The sequence below is a fragment of the Dasypus novemcinctus genome, chromosome 28 (genome assembly GCF_030445035.2).
Source record: "Dasypus novemcinctus isolate mDasNov1 chromosome 28, mDasNov1.1.hap2, whole genome shotgun sequence".
NCBI classification, from domain to species: domain Eukaryota; kingdom Metazoa; phylum Chordata; class Mammalia; order Cingulata; family Dasypodidae; genus Dasypus; species Dasypus novemcinctus.
This window is the reverse complement of record NC_080700.1, coordinates 30,429,949-30,456,773: the sequence shown is the minus strand read 5'-3', so window position 1 is coordinate 30,456,773 and position 26,825 is coordinate 30,429,949. Positions and strand designations below refer to the sequence as shown.

Genomic DNA, 26,825 nt, shown 5'->3' with positions numbered 1-26,825 from the left:
TCAGTTTTAATACTAATCATAAATATTGATAGATATAACTCACATGAACCAAAGGTCTTTGGGGTCCTCAATAAGTTTTAAGATAGAAAAAGCATTCTTACATCAAAAAAAGTTTGAGAACTCCTGCATTAGAACATAACCTAAAATTATCTGAAAAGAAAGTTATACATTTCTTTTTTTTTTTTTTAGGAGGAAATCAAATCCAGGACCTTACACATGGGAAGCAGATATTCAACCACTTGAGCTACATCATCTCCCCATCTTTTCTTTTCTTTAAATTGTGCACATAAAGTCTCCCATAGTGGTGGCAAATTTACATATGATTGCTGTATGCCAAACCTATTCTGTGCACTCAACTCATTCCTCACAAAGCTGTATGAGTTTGGCATTATTATCCCATTTGATAGTTGAGGAAACTAAAGCTCTGAGAGATTGTAACCAGACCAACAAACATAGCAAGCAGAAGCAGCATTGAGATTTAACCAAAGCAGTGGACTATAACCACTGCATACACTGCCTCAACTTCTGATATTTGTGTTTTGCCAACACATTAGATACATTGGCTTTCAACTGGGCAGTTGCGTGTGCATTAAGATCAGTGAAATCAAAATGCCAGTAAAATATGGCCCTAGGAAAAGAACCATGATTCACGCGCCAAGTCATCACAAAAGAGATTGGTCATCTTAATTAGAGAGGTGGGTAAGTCTTGAGTATAATTACAGAGGAGCAACTCAAGTTGGCTGAGTCTTGTGTCCATGAATAAAAATGAACCAGAGGAGAAAGCCAGTCCGAACATCCTGGGATGGCTTCTTTTCGTGGCTGCATTGTTTTCATACTGTTTGGCATGGTTTATTTTCCAGATGTTTATTGCTGGTTCAAATGATTCTGGCTGTGTTTTGCTTTGCACAATGAAGCCAGACTCTTGGTTTACCTTCAAATTTTGTGAGGTAAAATGTTCAATCACAAACAACTGAACCCAGCAAAGAGTACTCCATCTTCTTCGTTTATGAGAAATAAAGGGAAAGTTTTCCTGTGTCTATTCTGGCTATTAGCATAATTCCCATATCCTGTTATAAGGAATATATATACCTCCACTCTACTGAAGTAGGATACATAAATTTATGTTTCCCAATAGTATATCACTACATGCTGAACAAAATTTACCAGGAGGAAAAAAAACTCAGAGAAAAAACGATTATTAAAGAAATATAAAAAGCTTGTGCTTCATATTAGTGTAGAACCTGTATCTACTGTAATTTTATAGTCACAGAATAATTCTTTTTAAGTGTTTGACTAGCCACAAAAATAAGCAGATCTAGAGTTTATAAGTTACTAGGAGATAACATGAGGTCTGAGAAGGGGTACTGATGCTTAATGTATGTAGAAGTTTTAACTAGCTTGACTGTAAAAATGTGGAAATGGATAGAGTTGATGGTAACACATTATACCGACTAAAACTAACACAGTTGGTTTACAAATGGGATTGTGGCTGAAAGGGGTAGTCTAGGGATGTAAATGTCAATTGAAAGAAAAGTAGAGAATAACGTAGGGAATGAATAACACAGTGAACCCAGAGGTGAGTGAAAATTGTGGTTAATAGTACAAATACAAGAATGTTCCCCTATGAACTAAAAACAACTCTACATCACTATCATAAATTGGTAAGACTATGGAGATCCATGGGGGAAATTACAATTAACGTAACCTATGGGCTATAGTTAACAGCAATATTAAATACATTAATCTTGCATCAATGTCCAAGAAGTACTGTGTTAATAATAGGGGGGTATGGAAAAAATATTTCAAATGTAGGCTATAGACCATAATTAGTGGAAATAATCTGATGATGTTATCTTATAATCTCTAACAAATGTTCCACAACAATGTAATATGTTGGTGGAGGGGTGTTGTATGGGAATTCTCCACATTTGCATGACGGTTTTGTACATTCACAACGTGCTAATAAAATATATATATATATATATATATTTTTAAAATAAGCAGATCAATGGAGGATCCTCTCCCTAGGAAAATTAGCATTTCAATCTGTATAAGCTACTTCAGGAAGTCTAGTCCCATACCTATGCCCAGCCAAAGTTTGACTTAGCATATTTCCCACATACACTGTCATCCTTCCTGCTAGACTTCAGTATCATAAGTTTAGTTTGAAGCCCTTTCCTGACAAGGGGAGAAAACCTAAAGACACATTCTGGCAGAAGCGTTCAAGTAGAACAGACTCTAAATATTTAACTTTTGCAGTCACCCAGCACCACAGGAAATGGCAACACTGGCATTCAGTCACCTAATAAGGCAACATTTTTGTTCTAGTTTATGCAAAGAGCAGTCTGTCGTTCTCTGTGAAGCCTTCTGCACATACATTACATGTAGGGGGTTTGTTTTGATTTGGAAAGGGGAGAGCCTTCCGGGCTGTCTGGAGTTAAAAACTACAAGGGGATGTGCAGCTCTTCAAAGAGGTCAAGTTTAGCACTTACAGATTAAATCTGCCTTTTGTCATGTGGTATCACACATTGGACCACCATGACACAATAAATTAAATTTCCCAAAGTTATATAGGGAGAATTACTTAGATGCTTTAGGAGTACATTGAGCTGCCCAGGTTGGTGAGTACAGCAATGAAAATGAGTTGTTACAAATATCTCGCTTCATGCCACTGCCATTACAAAGAAGTAAATATAAGAGGGAAATCTCTATACTCCTCTTTCAGAAATAGTTTGCCTGTATAGCTCAATCAGTTATAAAGTTCACTACAAGTAGCACATTCTTGGAAAAGATGAAGGATTAGGAGATTAAAAGAGCAAAAAGAAAGAAAAGACAATCAAAATAAAATAAAAGTGCCTAAAAAACAGTAACAAATGAATACAGAGAAAGAGTCCAAATATTGCTTCTAATAACAGCAACATTACATTTTCCATCTACGAAAGAGTGTTTAAGATACACTTCTTGATCTTTATAATTATATTATCTTCAATGTCTACCTCTCCTCAATTTTATCTAATTCTTTCCCAAATCAGTTGGTGCCTTTCTCCCAGGTTTGCTGAACTCCTTAATATCATGTCAGAAACAAGATCTCAACCACTCCTCTCTTAGAACTTTCTTCAGTGTCTGTTCTCCTTCCAAAATGGGGCATTCATCGAAAGAGCAGAAACATAACCCATAGAAAGAAAGACAGAATGATGAGAAACAGGGTTTCCTTCTAGTTCAGAGTTGATGATTTAATTTCCACAGAAGTGATCTGAATCATAGAGAACTGGGAGGGAGCCTGTCACCAGAAGGAGTACTGCACAGATTAGACTAGTTTTTCCAATGAGACCTATACCAAGAAGATGCATATCTCAATATCTTTCTGTACAACATCTAAACTGCCCTTTCCTACTTCTCAGACTTTCTTATTTCTAGTCACCTTCACTTCTATTCCCATTTAGCCTCTCACCCCATGGCCACATTCTGAATGGTCAAGTCTTAAACCGGGTCCACAGCTGAGGAAAAGACATCGAGTGTTGAATTCTGACATCCAAATGACTCCAATCACTTCTTTGAGTCTGACTGCTCAGGTATCTCCATACAATTTCTCTTTGACACAAGCAAGATCTCCAGTCCCTTAATTCATTCTGGTTTCCCCCTACTGTTTTATTTATTTGAAATCCTAAATCTCTACTTTATGTTGCATTTAAAGTGGCTAAACAATTTACAAGTACCATGGGAAACTCATAGGCATTCAGTCTCATCTTTTATTAAGCATCTGCTAGTTGCCCAATATTGTTTCATAAGAAAAGGCATTAAAGAACACAGGAATTTTTAAACACAGAGGGAAGAAGAAAACAGAGAATATCGTAAGTAATCTATTAATACCCATAGATCTGCTCCAACCAAAGGTTTTGCATGCATTGATTTTAGTACCTATAGTTTTGGTTGCACCACGTTGTTATTTTTAAATGTGAAGCAGTGGCTTTAGATAAAATACTTTAGCATTTATGAGAAAATGCCATTTTGAAAATTACTTAGATTTTTTTAAAAACACCAAGGACAACTTTCTTTTCAATCAAGCATTTTATAAAGGAATTTTATATTTTTTTTTCTTTCATTAAAAATTGACTTCTAAAATGAAGACAATATCCTTTTATTCCATGATGGAGAGCCACACCAAAAGAGAAAAACAAACTCACTTCCAAGTTTCCAAACAAAAGAGAAAAAAAAAATACGCCTTTTAGTTAAGTCTAATCTTGGAAAATGTATTTCCTTAGTTAGGCTCAAAAAGTTATAACCAATGAAAACATAAGGTTAGAGAGAGTGTTTCTCTGCATTCTTCAGCAAGGATTTAATTATAAATAAAGATACTGAACCCTCTCTCCTATTTGCTGGTCATTGTCTAGCCCTTTTTCACAATGTCTTCCCAAATCAAATCTTTTAATAACAGTGTAAGTGTTCCAGTATAACTGAATATGCCTTACATCTTACATTTTGCAAGTCTAACTCTGCATCAGAAGTACGAGGATATTAATAATAAAGGCTGAAAATGCCATTTTAGCCTAGCTAAAAATTTCAGTTCTGAAAAAGTATTATTAAATCCACAACTATACAAATTAAATGCAAATCACCTATGACAAGGATTGGTTGTAAAATCTTAAACAGTACATTTTGTTAACAGTGTACATTACTGAAAATTGCACCAGAATAATATACTTCACCAAAAGTTGTGTAATTGTGGAAAAAACATATCAAGACATGTTTATGTGGTACAAAGAACATTCGAAAGAAAAAATCTCTGCTGGCAGAAGTGAAAAATACATTGCTGTGGTATCATAAAATACATTAATTTTTTTCTCAGTTAACCTAAACTGTATTTGGAAATTCTCAATTTTGTCTTTAGTCAACATTTTTATACACTGAAATAAATTTAAGTCCAGTTCAAAATGAAAACATCTACCAAATTTTGGTGAAAAATGACCCAAGTCATTTCCACTAGCACTGCTTTCTTTTACTAGTCTCCAAAATTGTTCCTATTGTAAAGAAACTTTTTATTAGAAGCATCCCTGAAATCAAGGGTGCTTTCCAGCAGGAAAAGGAAGGTGGATTCTCAAAAACACAACTAGACAGGATATATCAATGGCTGATTTTATTTCTATAGTAAGTTTTTTTACTGTTAAGCTTTGCCTTCAATGCAAAAACAATCAAAATCCAAGGCACACTAAAATAATTCTGTTCTGTATTAAAATTTGTTTTTTGAAGAAACCTGGAGAACATTTCCCTAATAGAAGATTAGCTAAATAAAAATTGTACACAGGGAAGTATATTTTATTCATGATTAGGGTTGCCTGATAAAATACAGGATGTCCAGTTAAATTTGAATTTCAGAAAAAAAAGGAAGAATTTTTAGTATAAGTATATTGATAATATTTATATATTTTTCTTTTACGTCATTTCCTCTTATCTTACCATTTATCAGCGTTACTGTTAATGGTACTTTTAACCCAATTAAAAGAAAAGTTCAAGGTGGAGGGGGGAAATTATCCATTGCAATTAACTCTAAATTAAGATTAATCTTAAGTTAGAAAATTGTATAAAAGCTATGTTTCCGCAACGCAGTCAGACTTACTGATTTGAAGGGTACAGTGACCTGTGTGTGATCCTCAAATTAACGGTGGCATCCACCATCCTCAAGGGACCTCAACTCTGGTTAACAAAGGGGATAGCAGAATAGGCCAGAATTGGCAAAACAATCATGAAAACTAGAACAATGTTGGAGGACTCCCATTTCCCACTCTCAAAATTTTCTACAAAGCTACAGTAATCCAGACAGTGTGCACTGGTATAGGACAGACATACAGATCAATGTTTTAAAGTATCTCTATATCTATAAGGATATGCCTATATACATATCTGTAAAGACAGACATATAGATCAAATTGAGAGAGTTCAGAAATAAACCCTCCTTTGATTATAGCCAACTGATTTTTAACAAAGTTTGTTAAAGTCAATGGAGAAAGAAGACTCTTTTCAACAAGCGGTGCTGAGACAACTGGATATCAATAAGCAAAATTAAGTGGAACCACTATTTCATGCCGTACATGAAAAATAATTCAAACTGGACCTAAACATAAGAGCTAAAAGTATAAAACTCCTAGAAGAAAACATAGGAGTAAATCTTCATGATCTTTGGTTAGGCAAATGGTCTCTTAGCTACAGCACTGGCAATACACACAAAAAATAAAAAATCAGTAAGCTGAACTTCATCAAAATATAAAACCCTATGATTCAAAGAAAGTGAAAAGACAGCCCACAAAATGGGAGAAAATGTTTGTAAACCATATATCTGATAAGGGACTTGTAGCTATAATATATAAAGACCTCTTACAATCCAACAGTAAAAGACAATTCAATTAAAAAACGGGCAACTATTTGAATAGACAATTATCCAAAGAAAATTTATAAATGGGCAAAAAGCACATGAAAAAATATACATCATTAGTCATTAGGGAAATATAAATCAGAACTACAAAGAGATATCACTTCTTACCTAGTAGGATGACTGTAATAAAAAAAAAGTACAATAACAATTTTAAAGAGGTGAAATAATAGGAACCCTCAAACTTTGCTAATGGGAATGCAGAATAGTGCAGCCAATTTAGAAACAGTTTGGAAATTGCTAAAAAATATTAGACATAGAGTTACCATAAAATCTAGCAATTTCACTCTAGGTATATACACAAGAGAAATGAAAACATGAAACTTGTACATGAATGTTTGTAGCAGCATTATTTATGAAAGTCAAAAGTGGAGACAAGTCAAATATCCATTCACTGATGAATGGATAGAAGCAACATGGTATAACCAACCATACAATGGAATATTACTCGCAATAAAAACGAAGTTCTGACACATGCTACAACATGGAGGAACCTTGAAAACATTATGTTAAGTGAAAGAAGACAGTTACAAAAGAACATGTAGTACATGATTCCATTTATATGAAATGGGCAGAATAGATAAAGCTATAGACAGATGGTAGAATGTTAATTTTCTTGTGCGAGTGCCAGGGGTGGCAGCAGGGGTGGGATTAGGTTGGGGAAGGAGAGTGAATGCTAAAGCGTACTGGGTTTTAATTTTGAGTGATGAAAATATTCTAATATTAGATTGTAGTGATAATTGCACAATTCTGTGAATAAAATAAAAACTAATGAACTGTACTTAAAATGGGTGGATGTGATGGTATGTAGATTATATCTCAATAAAGTTGCTTCAAAATAAAGGCAATATGTAGATATATGAGAATGAGTGAGAAAAAACAGTAGTGAAAGATGAAGTCAGAGGGACAATGGGAGGGGACATCAGATTGCATAGGCCACTGTAGGCATAACAATGGATTTGGGCTTTTACCAGGTAAAACAGGAAGCCACTGAGAGTTTGAACAGAGGAATGGAACTTGTTTTTTAGCGATCAAATTTGAGAAAGCTGCAGTGTGGAGAAAACACTGTAGCAGAAGCATGTATAAAAAGAGGTGTGGCAACCATCTAAGAAGCTATTGCAGTAAGCCAATAAATTTTTGGATTAATATAACGAATTGAATGATAACAGTAGAAGTGGGGAAAAGTGATTTTGTCCTGGATATATTTTAAATGATAGCACTATGAGCTTTAAAAAAAATAAATGTTACTCTGTTTCATACGAAATTTAATTTGAATGATATTGCGTACACCTGCATAAAATCACACATATATTAAGCATTTGTTATCTTTAAAAAAAACTTTTAACAGATAAAACTTCTACCTTACCTATGTTCATCTTTATATTTATCATCTTTACCCTGAATCTGTCTATATCCTATATTTATATCTCATATTATCTTAGCCTGAAAATCACATCAGGCTATTGTGTTTCAGATGAGAAAGCAAATCCTGCAAAAGTCATTAGTTTAAAATTATCCTGTGCAGTTCTATGTTTAATAAAATATCTGCACTATCATTTCATGCATTGTAGCTGTAGTAATACATCATGCCTGGCAAAGAGTCCCTAGGCAATCAAGAGTTTATAAGGCTAAATAGTTAAGAAAGATGATTTCATTAGCTTTATGAACTTTGTTCCATTTGGAAGGAGGATGGGCTGGTAAAAAATATTTATGGGCTGGTAAAATGCTTTACTACTCACCCGACATGAATTACTAATTGCCCACAGCTAGTGAAAACTCTGCTATTTCCAAGACCAAACGTATTTCAATGAGATAGCCAATGGTGGAATGCTCCTTCTGCTACCCACAGCAGCAAAAGAGAGGATCGGAATTTTAGATGAACTTTGTGAGTCATTTTCATAAAAGGCCCTCCATTGTTTAGTGTATCAATTCTGCTTTAACGTAACTGATGGAAAGATCATAGAAACAGGGTCACAGTGATATCTATTCTATTAAGTTTCTATTCTGAAATGTGACAAGCAAGAAGAGACATTTCACTCAACTTACCTTGCACACACCCAGTCAGTAACCAAGATAACCCCATGAATTTCATTACAAACTATCCATTTTTCCCCAATGTATCTATGATAGTGTTACTTGTCCTGTCATTACAATTTTAAGCATGCAAATTCTCAAAAACCTTGTTACCTTTATTATAAACACAGTCACACACACACAGCAGATTCTCAAGAAATATTCTGAATCCTTGTTGTCTACAATGTTTTGTACTGATCTAGGATGTGTACGACTGGGAACCTAAATCCAATTCATAGTTACTGTCTGTTCATCAGTAGATTTAACTTGACTGAGCACCTAGGGTTTTCACATACCTGATCTGATTCCTGAAAGGCACATCTTTTCCTTATAAGTTTTTAAATGAGCTACTGAAACTTAGGTTAAATGCCTTTGTCCTGAGTGAGAACTAAGAACCAAAGCAGTGCCCTGATAGCATTTTTGATTGGCCAGAGTCCAAACGAAGATTCTATGCAAGAGCAACCATAATTCCTCTTTAGAAAAAGACTCCAAATTAGACTCAAAGTCACATAGTAATAGTAAAATAAACACCCAAATAGCTGCTCAGTCCACTGTATTCCCATATGCAAACAAAACTATTTTGTGGTGTATGAGGTATTTTCAAGTACCTTCACTCTACATAAAACCTCTCTTATCACTCTTCTCTGTCACTTCCCCTTTCCAATGTGTTGCTTCCTAAGTTAAAGGGGTGTCATGGCTTTGTTTTAGGAGTCAAGATTGGAAGCGCTACAGCTCTCCTAGTTCCGGCATCTGCCATTTCTCCTATGAGCCAAAAGCCCAATGTTTTTGCCCAAATGTGACTGGAATCCATCCTCCTTCCACACAAGTACTGGTTGGTTGTATGAGAAATACTAGCATGAAGTCAGTGAGACCTCACAAAATCTGTGTTTCACAGTCAAGCACGCCACCTAATTTTCCTTTATGTTGTCAATAAGAAAGATATCCTCAAGAGAATTGGGCTGTGGAACTGAGCAGACTGTCTTACCTACAAGGTAGTGGTAGAAAAGTTGGACTAAATTTCCAGCTCTCCCACTTAGTAATTTTAAACAAATATACTTACCTACGAGAACAAAAAAAAAGAAAAAGAAAAACTAGCAATTTCACAGGGATGTTTTAAGAATAAAATAACCTTAGGCATTTAAAGTACATAGTACTTTGCCTGATCATAGTAAACATTCTTTATATTGTAGTTATGGTTCTACAATGGAAACATTTAATAGCAGAGCTCATGAATTCAATGCTTTAAAGCTCATTTATATAGAGAGAATAAAGTAAATCAAATACTCTTCATCACTGTCTGTATATGTGTATTTGTGTGTTTTCAACCAGCTTGGATAAATTTGCTTGCTTTCATTAATATTTTCTGTTATATTGAAATGGTATATTACTTACCTACAAGTTTGATTGAACATTGAAATCTGAGAATTAAGTGACTGAAATTAAAGTTCCATTGTACAACTAGGAAAACTGGCTCAATTCTGTTAGACAATTTTTAGGTAAGATAGTGTTTTTAAATAATACACTTTCACAGTCTATGTTTAAAAGGAACTATTTGATTTATTCTAACATTTTCAAATGCGCAGAATTTTATAACCAAAGAAACTAATTGGTATCTTGTTATTTTTGCAGTCACACGTTTGAAAAATAGAATGAGAAAGAAAAGTGGGGGAAATAATCGTTTTAAAATTTAAAAACAGCAAAGAAAATACATTTCATTATTTTCCCCTAGGGAATGCAATATACTGTGATTTAAAGCAGAATCAAAAGATAATTATCTTTTGGCACTAATTTTAATATGTGCAATAAAACAAGAATTATCCACCCTGAAAAAAAGCAGAAAAATATTTCCACCGAGGGGGTCCCATAAAACTGTGGAACATCCTGAACATAAAGTATATCTACTTGGATGTAAAACAGAACTGTTTTTAATGGTTTAGGGGGAAAGAAATATTTTCCTCCCACTGGGAGGAGGATTTCAGAGATGAAAAAAATGGGGAGAGTCCTCTCTGTTTTTGTCCATTCACACGCAAAATTTAAAAAGACAATAAACGAAGCAGCCAGTAAAACCAGAGGATTAGCTGAGATAGGACAGAATGGATTGAGCATGTCTCAGTTTCCTGCCATCAAAGGCTGCAGTTACAGCAAACTGGAGGTCTGGAAAGGTTTATCAACTTGGCCCCAAACGCTTGGCTTTGGAAAGAGCCTCGGAGAAGAGGGCGCAAAGGGCCTACCCAATTTGCATTTGAAATAAGGACAGGAGAAATCTTTAGAAAGGAGATGCTGTATCTCCTTTCACTCCCTGGACAGAGAGGTCCAAGCCACATGAAATGCGTGCCACCAATGACCCATGCCGACCAAGCACCGTCCAGGATTTGATGAGACCGTGGGTCAGTGGCTGCTTCTGACCAGTCACTCAGCCCTGACCAGGAAATCTGCCTCTCAGTTGGCCAGGGCTGCCTCACCACAGGTCATTTTGATGCCGAAAGCATTGTGACCCCGGTGATGATGGAAAAGTACTTGGGGGGGGGGGGGGGGAGAAACCTCAGCCATCCAAAACAAGGCACGGATTTTTTGAAAGCTGTTAATAATGACGGTGCTCCTGTACACCACAGCTGCTTTTCAACAGCATGGTGTTTCCCACAGGGGTGGAAAAATGCAAGTCCAGCACACTTCAAACAGACCAAGCCATTCTGGATAATTAAAGCTTACATTTCCTGAGGCAGCAGTTAGAAAATGTCAACAGGCTGGCCTTGTCAGAGAGAAGTCAGGATGCCTCACTTTCCCCTGGGAGCACATCCTTAGGAAACGCGGCCTTGGAACACCGTCACCAAAGCACTAGGTTCTGACGACAGGCCGTGGACACCGTGGAGTCGGCTTGAACAAAACTAGCCAAAGTGGTGGACCTTCCAGAGCACTGGATTGTTCAGAGGTGGGAGCTCTGTGCAAATATGTACCCCGGCTCCCTTCACTTTTTTCTCCTAATTAAAAAGTATTTGTGCACCCTACCGTACAGTTTGTCTATCTCTCCCGGCTCCCTGATCTGACTTCTGGTTTGATTTCTTGGTTTCCTTCCATTCCAGGTCATAAGCTTTTGGGGACTGTTTGGCCAGAGTGTTAGCCTGGATCGTGAAGCGCAAATTGAAGAAACATGGCTCAGGAAACACCTTGTGCCGTTGGGCACCCGCCTACCACATGGGAAGTCCCAGGTTGGGTTCCCAGAGCCTCCTAAAGAAGACAAGCAAGACAGCAAGTGGATTATACCAGCTGGCACAGCGAGATGATGCAATGAGGAGACACGAGGAAACACAATGAAAGTCACGACAAGCAGGGAGCGGAGGTGGCTCAAGTGATTGGGTGCCTCCATCCCACATGGGAGGTCTCAGGTTTGGTTCCCAGTGCCTCCTAAAATGAAGACAGACACAGAAAGCACACAAGGAATAGACAGAGAGAGCAGACAGTGAGCACAGACAATGAAGAGGGAGATAAATAAATAAGATAAATCTTAAAAAATATAGAGAGTTCATAGGATGCTCTGTAGCATCTGTAGAAGTAAAACATCCATCAAAGTGGCAATTCTCCATTTGCAAAGCACTTCGAAAGGGACATGGCCAGAGGTGTCCTCTCCCTCTTCCTTGCCCCTGCCTTAGGGATGGTGCTCGGGCTCTGATGCTCGTCTAGTCACAAAGGCAGGACAGGGAAGCACAAGGCGTCTAGTAGATCCCCTTGCCCACCTGAATCTAGTCTGGCCCGGATCTGAAAGACTTCTCCATCTTGAGTCATGGAACCCTACTTCATTTCAACCCCCACAGGATGCATGATTTAGGCTCTGGACTACTATGGTACATGGATGAGACCACTGGAGAGCAGCTGTTCTGACTCAGGATGATTTAGCAGAGCAGAGCTTCTAGAATGAAGATGCAAGTTGGGTTGAGCCCTGCTACTAAGGAGCTCTTGGAGCTGCACCATGGCTTCGTTTCTCCGATAGCTTTCTCCCTCATGTTCGATGAAGGGATTGGAATCCGTTAGTAGCTGCCGAAGTTACCAAGCATCTAAAGCAGGGGATTCTGATTTATCAGGTCTGGGCATGGCTGAGGACCTATGTGTTTAAACAGCTCCAGTAGATGCGTCTGATGATTGTCTAGTTTTGGAACAATGAACTAGATGATCCCCAGATGCCTTTGAGCTCTGACATTTTAAGAGAATATCCCTTAGCTCTAGACATTTTCCTTCCTTTCTCCATAGATGAACCTATAGAAGATATTCACGGAAGTTTCCTAAACACTGGTCATGTTATCTCTAGTCCATGAAGGCCAGAGCCGTTCTATATCAATTTTAGTGTTTCCGGTGCTTAGTCTAAATCACTTGCTTTTTTCTTTTCAGTGTCTGATGTTGCCAGAACTCATTAAATAAATAAGAAATGAATTTGAAGACATTGTGTTAGGCTCTGTACAGTATCTTTGCCCTTGTAAAACCTCTCCCAGAATAGAAAGATAAAACATTAGGGAATAAGTGTATCTCCAAAATGCCAAACCGAACACAAAGAAGAAAAAAATGAATGATTCAGGGTATGAAAACTCAGAGGAGAAAACTACAGGACTGAGGCCCGTGTGGGGCAAGGGGGATGAGAAGGACGAGGAAAGGAGGAGGTCATTTGTTACACAAAAAGAAATTGGGATCTAAAGGAGATTCAATGGTGGTTAATATTTGAAAATGTATATTTTTTAAGAATGACATTCCAAGGAGAAAGCGGATGCAATAAGAATGTCAATAAGACAGTAAAGGGTATGCTCTTGCAACCATCTCGCGAATAATTGATTGGGAAAACTCTACTTGGAAGAAAATGAGATGTGAGATGTTAAAAGGATAAATCAGACATGGTTATGGAATCTGATTTTTTCTGTGCAAGATCAAGCATCGCTGAAGATTCTCAAGCAGGCTACAAAGTGTCCCCATCGATCTCCACATCACCCCTTCTTTGCCCAATTCCCACAGCTTCACGGAGTTTGATAAACTTGTTGAGCTAAAGGTTTAATGGCTAAGAATGGCTTTCTGTATTATTTCCTCCAGTTAACATTTGTGTTTTAATAGGGGCTTCAATTCCAAGCTCTTTGTGGGGTCTCTGATGCAGCTACCTGGGGAGCAGAATGGACTTCCTCAATCTGTTTGAAGTGTAAAGGTTAGGAGTATCAGCTCAGGGTGGTCGGTTAGGAATTTCAGTCCCAGGTCTTAGATTGGACTAGATGTGTAACCTTGGGTTGGATACTAACCCTCATTTTCCTCACCTGTAAAATGAATATGGGCATTGTACCAACAATTTAATATTTCACTTATATTACAAAATAAGAAAGGGGGAAAACCAGAAACTTGCAATATATGTTTGTATACTCTCCCCTAAACTCCTCATGTAGAGGACTGTAGTGGAAAAGAAAATTCCATTTGGGTGTCAAAAGTCAATCACTCAGGGGACATGGAGTCAAATAAGAAATTGAGAAGAGTGTAGTAATATCTGCTAATTGCTGAATTGATCAGAGTCATTTCCTGTGTCAGTTCAGTTCATGTGTCAACTTGACCAGGTAATGGTGTCCAGCTATTTGGTCAAGCAAGCACTGGCCTAACTATTATTGTGAAGATAATTTATGAACTTAAATAAGTTGATTGTATCTATGGCTGATTACATCTACAATCCACTGAGGAGACTATCTTGAACAATGAGAGAATCTCATCCAATCAATTGAAGGCTTTAAAAGGAGAAGGGATGATTTCAGCAGTCAGAAGGAAGAATTCCCCTCTCTACCTCAGCTAGCCAGCTTTTCCTGGGGAATTCATGGAAAACCTTCAGTGGAATTCCCAACTTGTGGTCTACCATATGGATTCTGACCTTGCCCATACCCACAATGCGTGAGAAAATTCTTATAAAAATTTCATAATATTTACTGTCAGTACTGTTTCCCTAGAGGACCCTGGCTAATATGTTTTCTGAGTATGAAAGCCTTTGTTGAGTTTCTTCAAAAGCAAACTATTTTCTATGGTAAAGTTTCTTCTAAAAGAACCCAAGAAGTAAAGATCTAACATTGGCACTGAATTTACAGCAAGAAAAGAAAGTATATCCATGTTAAAAGACCCATGTGAAAAAATTACTTCATTCCTCCTAAACTATTTATCTATTTAAGGGGAGACACTCATGTTTATGCATGCTATTGCAGAACAGGTTGTTATAGAAAACAACAATATGAGGCCTGTCTAGATGGCTTCTCTCTAAGCCCTGACAATTTCAGTTGTAATACCATATACTTGACATGGGTATTGGGAGGATTAAATGAAAAGGTTAGAAATGTGTCAAACTAAAAAGTGATGCAATATTTGTTATTAAGTATTATCAGGGAACACAGAGCTTGACGAGGCGAAAGTTTCTTAATATGTTAATTATATTGGAAGGTAGCAAGGATTTTGAAGGTGAGGGTGATTTTTAGTTGGAAAATAGGAGGCTGGGGGGGATCAGATGTAGCTTAAGTGGTTGAGCACCTGCTACCCATGTATGAGGTCCCAGGTTCAATCACCAGTGTCTCCTAAAAACAGAACAAACAAACAAAAAAGACCAGCTCTCATTGGGGAGCAGATGTGGCTCAATGTTTGAGCCCCTGCTCCCCATGTAGGAGGTTCTGGGTTCAATTTCCAGTACCTCCAAAAAAAGAAAAGAAAAAATAGGTTGGAGAGTGTCATGATACCAGGCGGTTGAGTTGTGAGTAAGTAATTGGTATAAGGAAGGGGTAACCTTAGAGGCAGTATATGGTCCCAGAGGATCATAATCTAGACCTAGAGGAAGAATTAGGATGAATAGGGAAACAATAATATCAAAGGTAGAGCCCTGAAGGGGAGCATGCATACTAGAAACAGAAAATGCCTTAACAACTAGGAATAAGAGGATAGGACAATAAATCCTTTAAATTCTACTGTATGAAGAAACAAGACGCAGCAAATAGACACCAAGAACAGACAACCAGGGGAGGGGGGGAAATTAAATAAATAAATAAATCTTTAAAAAAAAAAAAATTCTATTGTATGTATCAAGTTCATAATTGGAAGTCATTTCAACTTTATGAAACCTTCATGCTATGAATAAGGTGTGTAGATGACTTGGAAAAATTCTGAGTTAAGGTGCTCAAGTCTATACAACTTGGTTTCTACTTAATGAATAAAACCTTTTAAAAAATACATATACACCTGTGCTATTCTTAAGTGAATCACTCCGCCTCTTTATAGCCATTTCTTCAACTGTTAAGTTAAAAGGGTTAAATTAGGTAGTCTGTGTAGTTATCTTTGGTTCTCAGATGCCATAATTCCATTAAATCCTACTTAGTATGCAAAGTATTTCTGAACACCTGACTTTTCCAGGAAATCCAGCCCAATAACTTGAAACAATGATGGAAGTAGCACTGGGAGTCATTATCTTTACCCTGTGGCAATGAACAAGTCTTCCAGCTTCTCTGAACTGCAACAATACTTTCTTCTTTTTAATCTGTGATATGACGGGCTTGGACTAAATAATTTCTAGGATCCATTCCAGCTCCTAAATTGCTTGATTTACTTCCATTTTAAATGATTCCCTGTTCAACACTCTCATCCCTGAACTTTTTTCCCCTAGCCAGTGCACATATTTCAAACAATATTGACTCGTTGACTTTCCCAGCACAGAAATATTGTTAATTATTAAATAAGTGGTGCTTTACTTGAGTTCAGGTTCATGTCCTTATTTTGTGCTCCTTTTATATTATCTTCAGTGCTAGGTATAATAACAAGTCAATACTAGATCTTAAAAAGTACTAGTTAATTGACAGAAATGGAGACAAGTTTTGGGGGGTCATGAATTGAAGGATTCTTTGTGATTAGAGTGAAAATTATGTGATGGTAATCTGATTCACAGTATTCTGTAAAAGATTATGGCACCTGAAAATAATATGATGACAGTAATCTGGTTCTCATTTTATGTTTGTAAAAGAGGATGACACCCAAAATTATATCTATTACAGACATAAGCACTAACACAATCAGTTTAAGGGTTGTCTTTCAATGACCATATCCCATTGAATAATCTTTCTACCAAAATTTGGAAAGTAAGCCTTGCATTCTTTTGATTCTTTATAAGATCGCCTCTCTATAGGTCATGTTGCCATGGTAAATGATTGCCAATAGTACAATACTACAGGGACCATTACATGAGCTTCAGTGTCTGCTTGTCTTATAGGTAAGACCCCCTCAGTTTGTTTTACTGTGTTACTATTTTAAGCTTTTATTGTATACATAAGACTTCATTAATGATGGGTTTTAGAGCCCTAAACACACTGGTATTTGTAACTCATAAGCAGCACTTGTTTTTCTTTTAATTAGGTTAATGATTTAACTAAAAAAACAATTATACTCTCCTCTCTAATATTCCAGATTGATTTAAAAGAAAAAAGTCAGAAATAAAGGAAGTATTTAATGTACCATTTGGTAAGTATTGGTTACATTTATATTAGTTGAATAAAAATAAATGAATGGATTTTATATAATTAAAACACAACGTATACAGTTTCTTATCTGGTAAGATTTTGGAATCATTATGTCTTTTATGAATAGAATAATAAAATTGAATATAATAAAATGATTGAAGACAGTAAAGAGGCAAATCAATATTCTCAAATACATTGACAGCAATGCATACTTAACTAAAAAGCATTTTACTCATTCAGTTACTACTTACTGATTCACATTATGAAGGTGATGCTTTCTTACTAAATGAACCAACAGAAGACTATTTCATTTATATTTATATAAAATTTCAATTAATATAAGTCCAGCAAACTGTAGTGATTCTTAGATTATCTCTCCTTTTTGGTTATTTACCTATGTGTTTATTTTTGTTTTAGAAAGAAAAAAGTGATACTTACCTTCAGAGTACCAATAGGACACAAAATAATAAAATATTTTATTAATTTAACTAATAAACATTTATTGACTATTTACTATGTTTAAATTTTCAGAGACTAGGAGTCTTGGAGAACTTTATTTTCCTTTGCAAAAATAGTTCTTTCTAAAAAGGTCTTGTCACTATATGCTTCAAAGTATATTTGAGCACATCCAGAGTGTATACTCATTTATGCATGGTGATCATATTCCAGGTATTTGGTAATAAAAGCAATATTATACTATTTCAATACAAATTCCTAGGGAAAATATACTGTTTTTTAATTGCTATAAAGACAAATCAGAAGGAAAAAAGCAATCCATTCCCAGTTAAAAAGAACATGAAAGATACTGACAAGCAAGATGAATTTTTTCTTAAAATACAGAATAAGTCAGAAATGATTTAGGTTTTGTTAAATAAATTTGCCTCCTTCTGCTGTATGATTATAAATAAAAGTATATTTTAAAAATAAAATTTAAGGAAAATGAAATTCTTCTGATATTTGATATCCCCATGACAACAGTGGTCATTATGTAAATTCTATGATTTTTTGCCATTTCATTGTTAAAGCTTAAAAAATTAATATGATTTTTAATGTCCTAAAATACCACCTATGTCTGAATTTCTTCAGACTTGCAGAAAGAAGATGTAACTGGACAACTGGTATGTAAAACGTAAATATAACCCAGTGATTTCATGCCCCATGTCTATAAATCAGCTCCATGTCATCTTTGTGTTCTATTCATTTGGGCTGATTTAAATCAAATTATAGTATAGGCTAAGTTATGTAAACTGGAATTTCCTGAAACATTATTTTCAGTCCCACCAAATACTGAAAGCCTACACTGTTTTTATTGGTTAATTATAATTGGCAGGTCACACAAAAGGCCTGAAAATCTGGTAACAGCAAGTGAAGGGTGAAACACAAAAATGTACTTGTTCCATGAGCCTATATGGATTTAATCTGTCAAAATCTGAAATAGTTTCCTACTCACAATTAAATTTGCTTTTCTTAAAACAATGTACATTTCTAGTGACACTGGCTGAAATAATTTGGACATTTGTTTCTCAAATACATTTAGGCACTACTCATATTGCTTCTCCCACAAGAAACTTTGAAGATCCACCAGTAAATCTGAAACATACAATGGTTAAATTAATTTTCCATACACTATCCAAAATGATTCAGAGGCAAAAATCAGAGACAACTCACTGAAATATGGTGACAAGTTTGAATATAATTAACTCAATTTCTAAAGTTCATGACAGAAGTTTTACAAGTTGATAGCTTTATACATAGGGGAAAGGTTGTCCATAATCATTTCTGAGAAAAGTTTTTTAAAATTCTACAAATATTTTTAATTTATCATACTGTTGTTACACATGTACCTGGTAAGTCAAATCTGTGGGCTCTTCTCTTTTGTCTCAGCTCAACGGAAGTGGCAGCCAAAAAGGATCAAGGGAAAGTTCTCAGCCGTAATTGAGATGGAAGAGGCTGTGGTAATCATTAAGGACTATCATGGGGTAGAAAATCATGCCAGAAGGCTGAATGGGCTCCTTCCATCTAATCCTTTTATTACACCTTCCTGGGTCATTCATCAAGATTTCATCAATACTGGGGGAATGGAATAAACTCAACATTGTACTTTTCAGCTGCCTAACAGATGAACTTCATCAAAACAAGCGAGGAACCTTTGTCTTACGCCATTCAGCTAATGAAGGTCTCCCTGGTAATTATGGGGATTAGAAAAATTTCCAAAGTTCTTACACTGAAAGTATGCTCCTCAAAGATCCTGCAGTTATTGTTTATCATGGAAACTACATTTCATTACCAGTTTCTTCCCCAGTAGTGGAGATACTTGGGTTATACCCTTTAAAAACACAGAAGAACCTTACTTTATCTATTGTTGCTCACTTCAACCGAACTTCTGTTACTGTATTACTTTTATTACTGGATGTATAGAGATGAAGATGACAGAGTAAGAACACAATAGGTATCAGTTTTCTATATACCCCTTCTCTTTCCTCCACTCACCCCCCCATACACACACATACACACAGCATAGAAACACTTGTATAGTTGGTGAACAAATTCTGATTTGAAAGAGAGACACATCAATGATGGTAAAACTGGCCGATTCCAGGGCCCTTTAACAGTAACTACCCCAATATAGTTCAACCCTTATCAATCTCTTTCTCTCATTCTTGTTCTATGTAGTTTTATTATTTATTCAGTCAGTCAACAAATAGTTACCAAGTACCAATTCTGTTTAAGCTGAGGATAGACGAGTGACCAACAATGGACAAAATTCTTGCCAGAGGGAACTAACCTTTGTGCCAAACTGATCTAATATCTTCTTGTTAACAACAAAACACTTTAGTAGTAAGCTTGGCAATTTATGTTTGGAAACTTACACACTGTGATCTCATGTGATCTTTTTTTTAATAGATTTTTTAAAAATTTAAAGATACATAGAACATACAAAATGTTACATTAAAATATATAAGAGGATCCCATATACCCCACTCCCCACCCCACCCCACTCCTTCCACATCACCAAATTCTTTCATCACTGTGGCACATTCATTGCATTTGATGAATACATTTTGGAGCACTCCTGCACCCATGGATTATAGTTTACATTGTAGTTTACACTCTCCCTCAGTCCATTCAGTGGGTTATGGCAGGACATATGATGTCCGGCATCTGTCCCTGCAGTATCATTCAGGACAACTCCAAGTCCTGAAAATGCCCCCAAACTTTGGGAGCTGGGTAAAGTAGGCACCATGTCAAGATAAAAGATTTGAGACTCAGGCTTGGAAGCTCCACCTCTCATCCCGCGAAGAAAACAGGTTGAATGGGGCCCTACCTTCGCACTGTCCTTCATGCTTAACTCCATTTATAATGCTTACTCTATGTTTTGTCACCTATCTGCTTGCACGCCTGGTTTCTCCCCCAAACCTTGAGGACAAGCCCTTTTTAATATACATCTTTGTATTCCTGGGCTTATTATAATTCTTGGCATATGTGAAGTGTCAGTAAATGACATGTTACCTCAATGAAGGGATGGATTCAAACAGCAAGTTATTGGGAAGAATGGTTCTATAACCAAAGTTTTTGTCTCCAACTTCCGCAGTCCCTCTTGCACCAGATGCTTTTGCCACCAAAGTCAATGTGTTGGTACGTTTCAGTAGGTGAAACAACGGAAGACAGTAGTAGTAGTATCGTGATGATTTTCACCAACTCAAAATAATGCTGAATCCGCATTATGTGTAATGAGTTAACTTGAGGTTTCCAACATGAATTCTAAGTATTGCCAAGCAAATGTATTTGGTCTAACCTTTCAGATAAAAATTCAGCTGCCTCAGCAAACTTCAGAAACAGAAAAATAACACGTGTTTATTTTACCGTTTACCATGCATTTTGAAGGAGATAATCAGTAAATATTTGCACCACACAGAATCTGTCTTGGGGCATTAAGGTAGCTGGCAAAATACCTCATCAAGACAGATAAATTCAATTTGAGTCCTTTTCAGCAAATGTATATAAAGAGGATAAAAGGTCAAAAAGAAAACTGAGCTAGTCTTAATAGTGTGACCTTTAAGAAGCCTTTGAAATATTTTGTAAATGAGTATTAAAAATTGACTTCATAGAAAAACACAGACCCACAGGCAAAAAGTAAGCTCTGATGGTAAGAATGCCTTTGTGAATGTTTGCAATCTTTTAATCTCAAGACCAATCATAGAAAATTCATGTTGTTGCTGAATCTGTGTTTTCAAAGAAGCTGAACTACTTTATACTTAAAATTGCTATTTTCATTCAATAAGAATTTAAGAATTTATCAAAAACTTTATTTGAAAAGGCAAGAGGAAACATACAATCAACAGATCTAAATGAAAATTTTAAAATCACTTTTCATGAAACCAGTTAAAATCACTCACCACGTATGAGGCAGCACATTACTTGACTGTCTACACAATGTCGAAATAATCAGTTTTTAAATGATAAAAGTTCTGTCAAACACTGTTTCATAGCAAAATCAATGGGCACATATTGGGAGGTTTTTAAATTAAATCAGCCAACTGTTTCAACATCTTGGACATTAGGCGAAAAATCAACTATTATCAAACCCTTCCATTTTTATACTGAAAAACTATAGGTTGCTTGGCAGATATAGAGAAATTTCTTAAAGAGTTTAGAAAATTTAATTAATTAATGCCAAAATCTGAACTATTTTTTGGTGATCAAATCATAAGAATTATTTTCACATGACTGGTAACTGAGGAAAAAGATGTATTAGACATTTAACTTCAAGAAGATTAAACCATTTTCTAGCTCTATTAAATAACTCTTTACATGGTAACTTTAAGCCCAATTTTACCTGCATTTTTATTGGTTTTGTTCTGCCGACTTTTAACTTGTTCAGTCCAAAGAGTAGGGTAACGTGATGCAATATCTAACAAGCCAAAATAAAAAGATAACTATTTTTAATTCATCATGAAAAGACAGTCTTTCAATTAAGATTTTAACAGGTAGCCTAAAAGCTAATATATATAATAAATACATTCTGAACATTTTAAGGAAATAGTTAAAATGCATGAGACATAAGGAAATAATAATATACATTTTAAAATATTATTTTAGCAGATGTTTTCTTTTCCATTATTTATCCAAAGTGTAATTAAAAGCTCTTTCAATCTAGATAGGTCTCACTTTTAAAAATTGGGCCTTAAAAATATCCCCAATATGTAAAAATATTATCTCGCATGGTTATCCATATCACGTACAGGGTTTTCACTCAGTTAAAAGATTCAGTACAATGTGTAAAATGTAATTTTTGCCTAAATCTTTACAGAAGCACATCATTTTTAGTAATTTTGTTTAGCAAATAAGATAGAATATTTATAATGTGGGTCATTATTATTTACCTAAGAACATAGAGTCTGGAACCAGACAATCTGGGTTTGAATCAAGCCTTCACAAATTACTAGTCATAGGACCTTGGAAAAGTTGCATCAGTGTTCTCATCTGTGAAATGCTATTCTAAGAACTCAATAATTAATGTATGTATAGCACACATTACATAGCTATACAAGTGTCATTTATTATTAATTATTATTACCACATACAAAGCACCATGTAAATCTACATTTCAATCCGATTTATTTATAGTGTATTTCCTTAGTTATATTTTGTGTTCTAACCCTGCCTGATCCCCTTTATCTTAAGAATTTGTTATATGCTAGCAAACACTTAATAATATTTATTAAAGGGTAAGAATAAGAAACCTATCTTTGCCATTACTATAAAGATACAAATGGAGAAAATGGCACACATTATTGTTTATAAATAAACAATATATATTTTATATATTTATAATTTATATTTTCCAAATTGTAACATTTCATCTCACAACCAGATGGTAAAGTTTGCTTATATTGTCTCTTTGAATTTTGATTTTAAAAAAATTGACAGCTTTCTGCTCTACGAAAGCATCATGATAATTGTATTTAACAAGCAATATTTTAAAACTCTTTCTCCCTGAAGTCATTAGGAAAAATAATGGGAATGCCTTTATAAAGGTGGTAAATGGCTAAGTATAATACATTTCAATGGAGTTCTAACCAAGACGACTCCATTTTTTAAAAAAATTTAAGAATTTACTGTTTTGTAGTTTTGTTTTTTAGGAGGTACTGGGGATTGAACCCAGGACCTCGTACATGGGAAGCAGGCACTCAACCACTGAGCTACATTCACTCCCCAAGTTGACTCTCTTACTTTCCCAATTCCATGACCGCCTACATGCTATTTCCACCACCAAAACCATATTATCTACAGAGTCTCACCTTCTTCATCTCCTTGAGGCTGCGTCTCCAACGCAGGGGCTGCGGCATCATCTGAATTCAGAATGGAAAAGATTTGCAAGGAGACTACAATTATGAGAGTAAGTTAAATAAGTGTGCATGCATGATTGATGCTAATGATTTGCATATAGCCCCCACAGATTAATCAAAACCACAATACAGCACAGATTTCAAAGGTGACACTTGAAACAATACATTATTTTAGGGAGCCACTGTTTGAAAGTTCTAAACCATCAGAGCCAATAACAGAAGGAACGGGGAGGAAAATATAGAACTAATACTAGCAAGGGGACTCTAGCATGGGGAAAGACAACTTAAATCAGAAAACTCAATGAATTCAGTTCGCTAGATGTTAAAAGAAGAGCAGGGTTGGCAGGAGGAGAAATTGGAAAAGCCAGATGTACTTATATGGCCGCTCTGCCTAAGTAGAGAGGCAAAGTTTAAGGAATCATGGAGTAAAGAGCTGCCCTGTATATCTTTATATGCTGTAGTTCTCCCTGTTTAATTCTGCAGTAGAAAAGTATATGTAAAAAGCCAAGGTGGGGGACGTGCAAGGGATGGGGTGGAAGGAGCAAGTAGGAAAAATGAGCAGAGAACGGTGGAAAGCATGTGGCTTATCAAAGAACACTACATTCATTTCATCAAAAACATATTTCAAATGATATTTTTTTCAGTTTATTAAAACACATTTTGGGTTTTCTGGTAAAGCATAAGCTTTTAAAAGGGCTTTGAGACATAATACAGTGACACTGTAAATGAGTTTCTAGAATCCGTATCCCAAACGTGTGGGGTCTCCAGCAAGAGAAGTTATTACAAAGCACTTTGCAGGTGCTCCCAAGGATTTGTTTTGATTTCTTTTGTTTTTCATTCAAACATGTTCATGTGATTTTTTAAATAATTTCAGAATCAAAATACAAGAAACAGTGGAGGAAATACGGGCGGGGCAATGTGGACTTGTCTAGTTAACAAGATTCATTACTTTCCCAATGATCTGAGGAATAAAACAAAGTTTCTCTTAAGATCTTTTCAAGGGAAAGCCAATAGAGCAGTTTTCAAAAATCATCAACATTGAACAATCTCCTCAAAGAAAGTTTGCTACGTGTCAACATACTGTCAGAATGTGACAACATTTGTTTGAAATATCCATGTCTTATATTGACAGTGACGATAAACTAGGAGTATTTTGCTATTCAATATTTCATGAGCTCCTTACAAGATTACAAGTCCATGAAACAAAAACAAACTGGAGAGCATATTGAGGAGGCTTTGGGAATGACAACAATTAAATACAATTGCATTGTGTATTTCTGCTGAGGGCTAAAGAGATCCCCAATCTGGGGCTCCAGCCCTTACACAAAATCACTGGGTCTATGCCAGCTATAAACTCTAGATAGTTAACCAGACACTCCATGTCATAACCAAAAACTCAATGTCGCTGACCAAAAACTCCAGGTCACTAACCCCAAAACACTACACCATTAACTAAAAGCTCACACAGCTAACTGTGGTAAGTGAGGCAATGGGCCTGGCTGAGAGAATAATCACTTGTCACATACCGAGCTACCATCTCTTCCTCCCCTAAGTACAAGAACCAGAAGGCAGTTCGATTTTCTGCCTTTGTCAACCCTTCCTTCATCAGTTTATCCTCTCGCCATACCCCACTCTCCTGCCACTTAAGTAATAATTCTGTTCCCATATATTCCATTGTTATCTACTGAACTCACATTTATGAAAATAAAATAAAGAAATACATGTACAGCTATATGGTTTTCGTTTTCTCTTTTAGAGTTTTTAAGTACTTCATAAGCCAGCTTTGAAGCTTAATTTCATATATTTCTCAATTGCTTGTATCTATGTCTGCAGAACAAGGGAGCTTCATTAGAAGGAACTTGTTCTACCTTAAATTAATTTCTGTGTCCAAGTATCAATTACCCAGGGACTTATTTTTTTAAACAGTGGGGTCAATATGCATCATAACGAATGACATTAGGAAATGCCCACTGAAATATCCTCCTTCTAAAATACCCACTCTCAATCTTCTTCTTCCTTTCAGCATTTGATGAATTTTTTTAATCACTTCATCTTCTCTAAAAAAGATTAGCATGCCTACACCCAATAACTTACATGCTCAAATCCAACTAGCTTATTCTAGCATTCGAGGTCATTCAAAAGTGCAATTCTAGCTATGCGACTTTATCTCCTTCTCTTCCAAAGACAATCTCTCTTAAGCCAGTGATCTTGTTAGGTCATGTCTCTTACAATTTTTCAGTCAGAAAAACAGACTAATTCCTCAACAGTGAGGCTTTTCCTGCTCCATATTATACCTGTTCAAAATTTTTCTATTCACCATAATCTAAGTCAAGTACTTTCTCTTCCATGAAACCATTCCATCAACTCTGCCCCTTCCCTAAAACCTCCTCAATGCTTCTCTAATTGGGTTGACATGTACTCATGTGCCAATTTGTACAGTACCTGTTCCATGCATATGTCTTAATAATACTGAAAGATTGTACTCTTTCCAGGGCAGAGACAATACCCGTCACAGTTTCAATATAAGCTCAAGGAATAGGAATTAATAAAACTCTGACTAAAGGATGAGAAAGTTCATAGTAGGCATGTTATACTACTGAGAGTTGAACCTGTATGCTATAGAGTAATTTAGGAAGGAAAATGGCCAACTATCTGATTCTAGTTTGTACCACTCAAAGAGGAAGTGATCGTTTTAGAGGGGGAAAAGTATTCTTTCTTATCAGGAAGAGTTGATACTTCTCGATTGGTGACTACCAATAAAAGATTGATATGTTCTATAATCTCCTGCAGAGCCAGAATACCGAATCTCCGACCCCATCCCAAAGCCAGCAAGCCAGATCCTTCTTGGTAGGGAAGCAAACTCTATTTTATAACATCTGTAGGTGATCTTGATTCCTGCCAAATTTGAGAAACCCTGGCCTGAACACAAGTAGGTTTTCCACTAAATTTGTCTAGCACCTAACAATACTAAGTATTGAATAAATATTTGTTGAATGAATAATTAACAAATTGTTTCACCTTTCATTTGGCTACTAGTACATGTTTAAATTTCAAGGCATAGCTTTGATTAGATGTTATATATTGTCATGGAAATTCATTTTAAGATAGTTACCTGCTTTTCCTGTGCCTTCTCTTTGTGGTAACTTTTCATTTACAGAACCTAAAGGAGGAAAATAAAGAATAAAATTATTTTTCAGTGTCAAATTATTATTAATAAATAAGTTAGGCAAATATTTTATTTCATTTTGATTAATTCCAGTGCTTGCAACTTTCTAGTTAAATTATACAAGCTAATCCAGTGTCCACATAGAAGAGGTGGCATTGGATTGGGAAAAGTGGACATAATGGACAAAGGGTATGGGGAAAGGCAGGAAGAGATGAGAGGTGGAGGCGTCTTCGGGACATGGAGCTGCCCTGGATGGTGCTTCAGAGGTAATCACCGGACATTGTAAATCCTCACAGGGCCTACATGATGGAATAGAGGAGAGT

The 26,825-nt window shown here is 35.9% G+C and overlaps 1 protein-coding gene across 3 annotated transcripts in view; it reads right to left on the bottom strand.

The window, feature by feature from the left end:
* SMOC2 (SPARC related modular calcium binding 2) overlaps positions 1 to 26,825 on the bottom strand; it is a 222,728-nt gene that overhangs the window by 95,288 nt on the left and 100,615 nt on the right. For 2 of the 3 annotated variants that reach the window (XM_004464421.4, XM_071212535.1), the window contains exons 5-7: positions 26,449 to 26,496; positions 23,289 to 23,372; positions 21,824 to 21,898 (exon numbers count right to left, since the gene is read on the bottom strand). In XM_004464421.4, coding sequence (XP_004464478.1) covers positions 21,824 to 21,898; positions 23,289 to 23,372; positions 26,449 to 26,496 — 207 coding nt within the window. The remainder of the gene's footprint in view (positions 1 to 21,823; positions 21,899 to 23,288; positions 23,373 to 26,448; positions 26,497 to 26,825) is intronic. The other variant, XM_004464422.5, reaches the window with a different exon arrangement.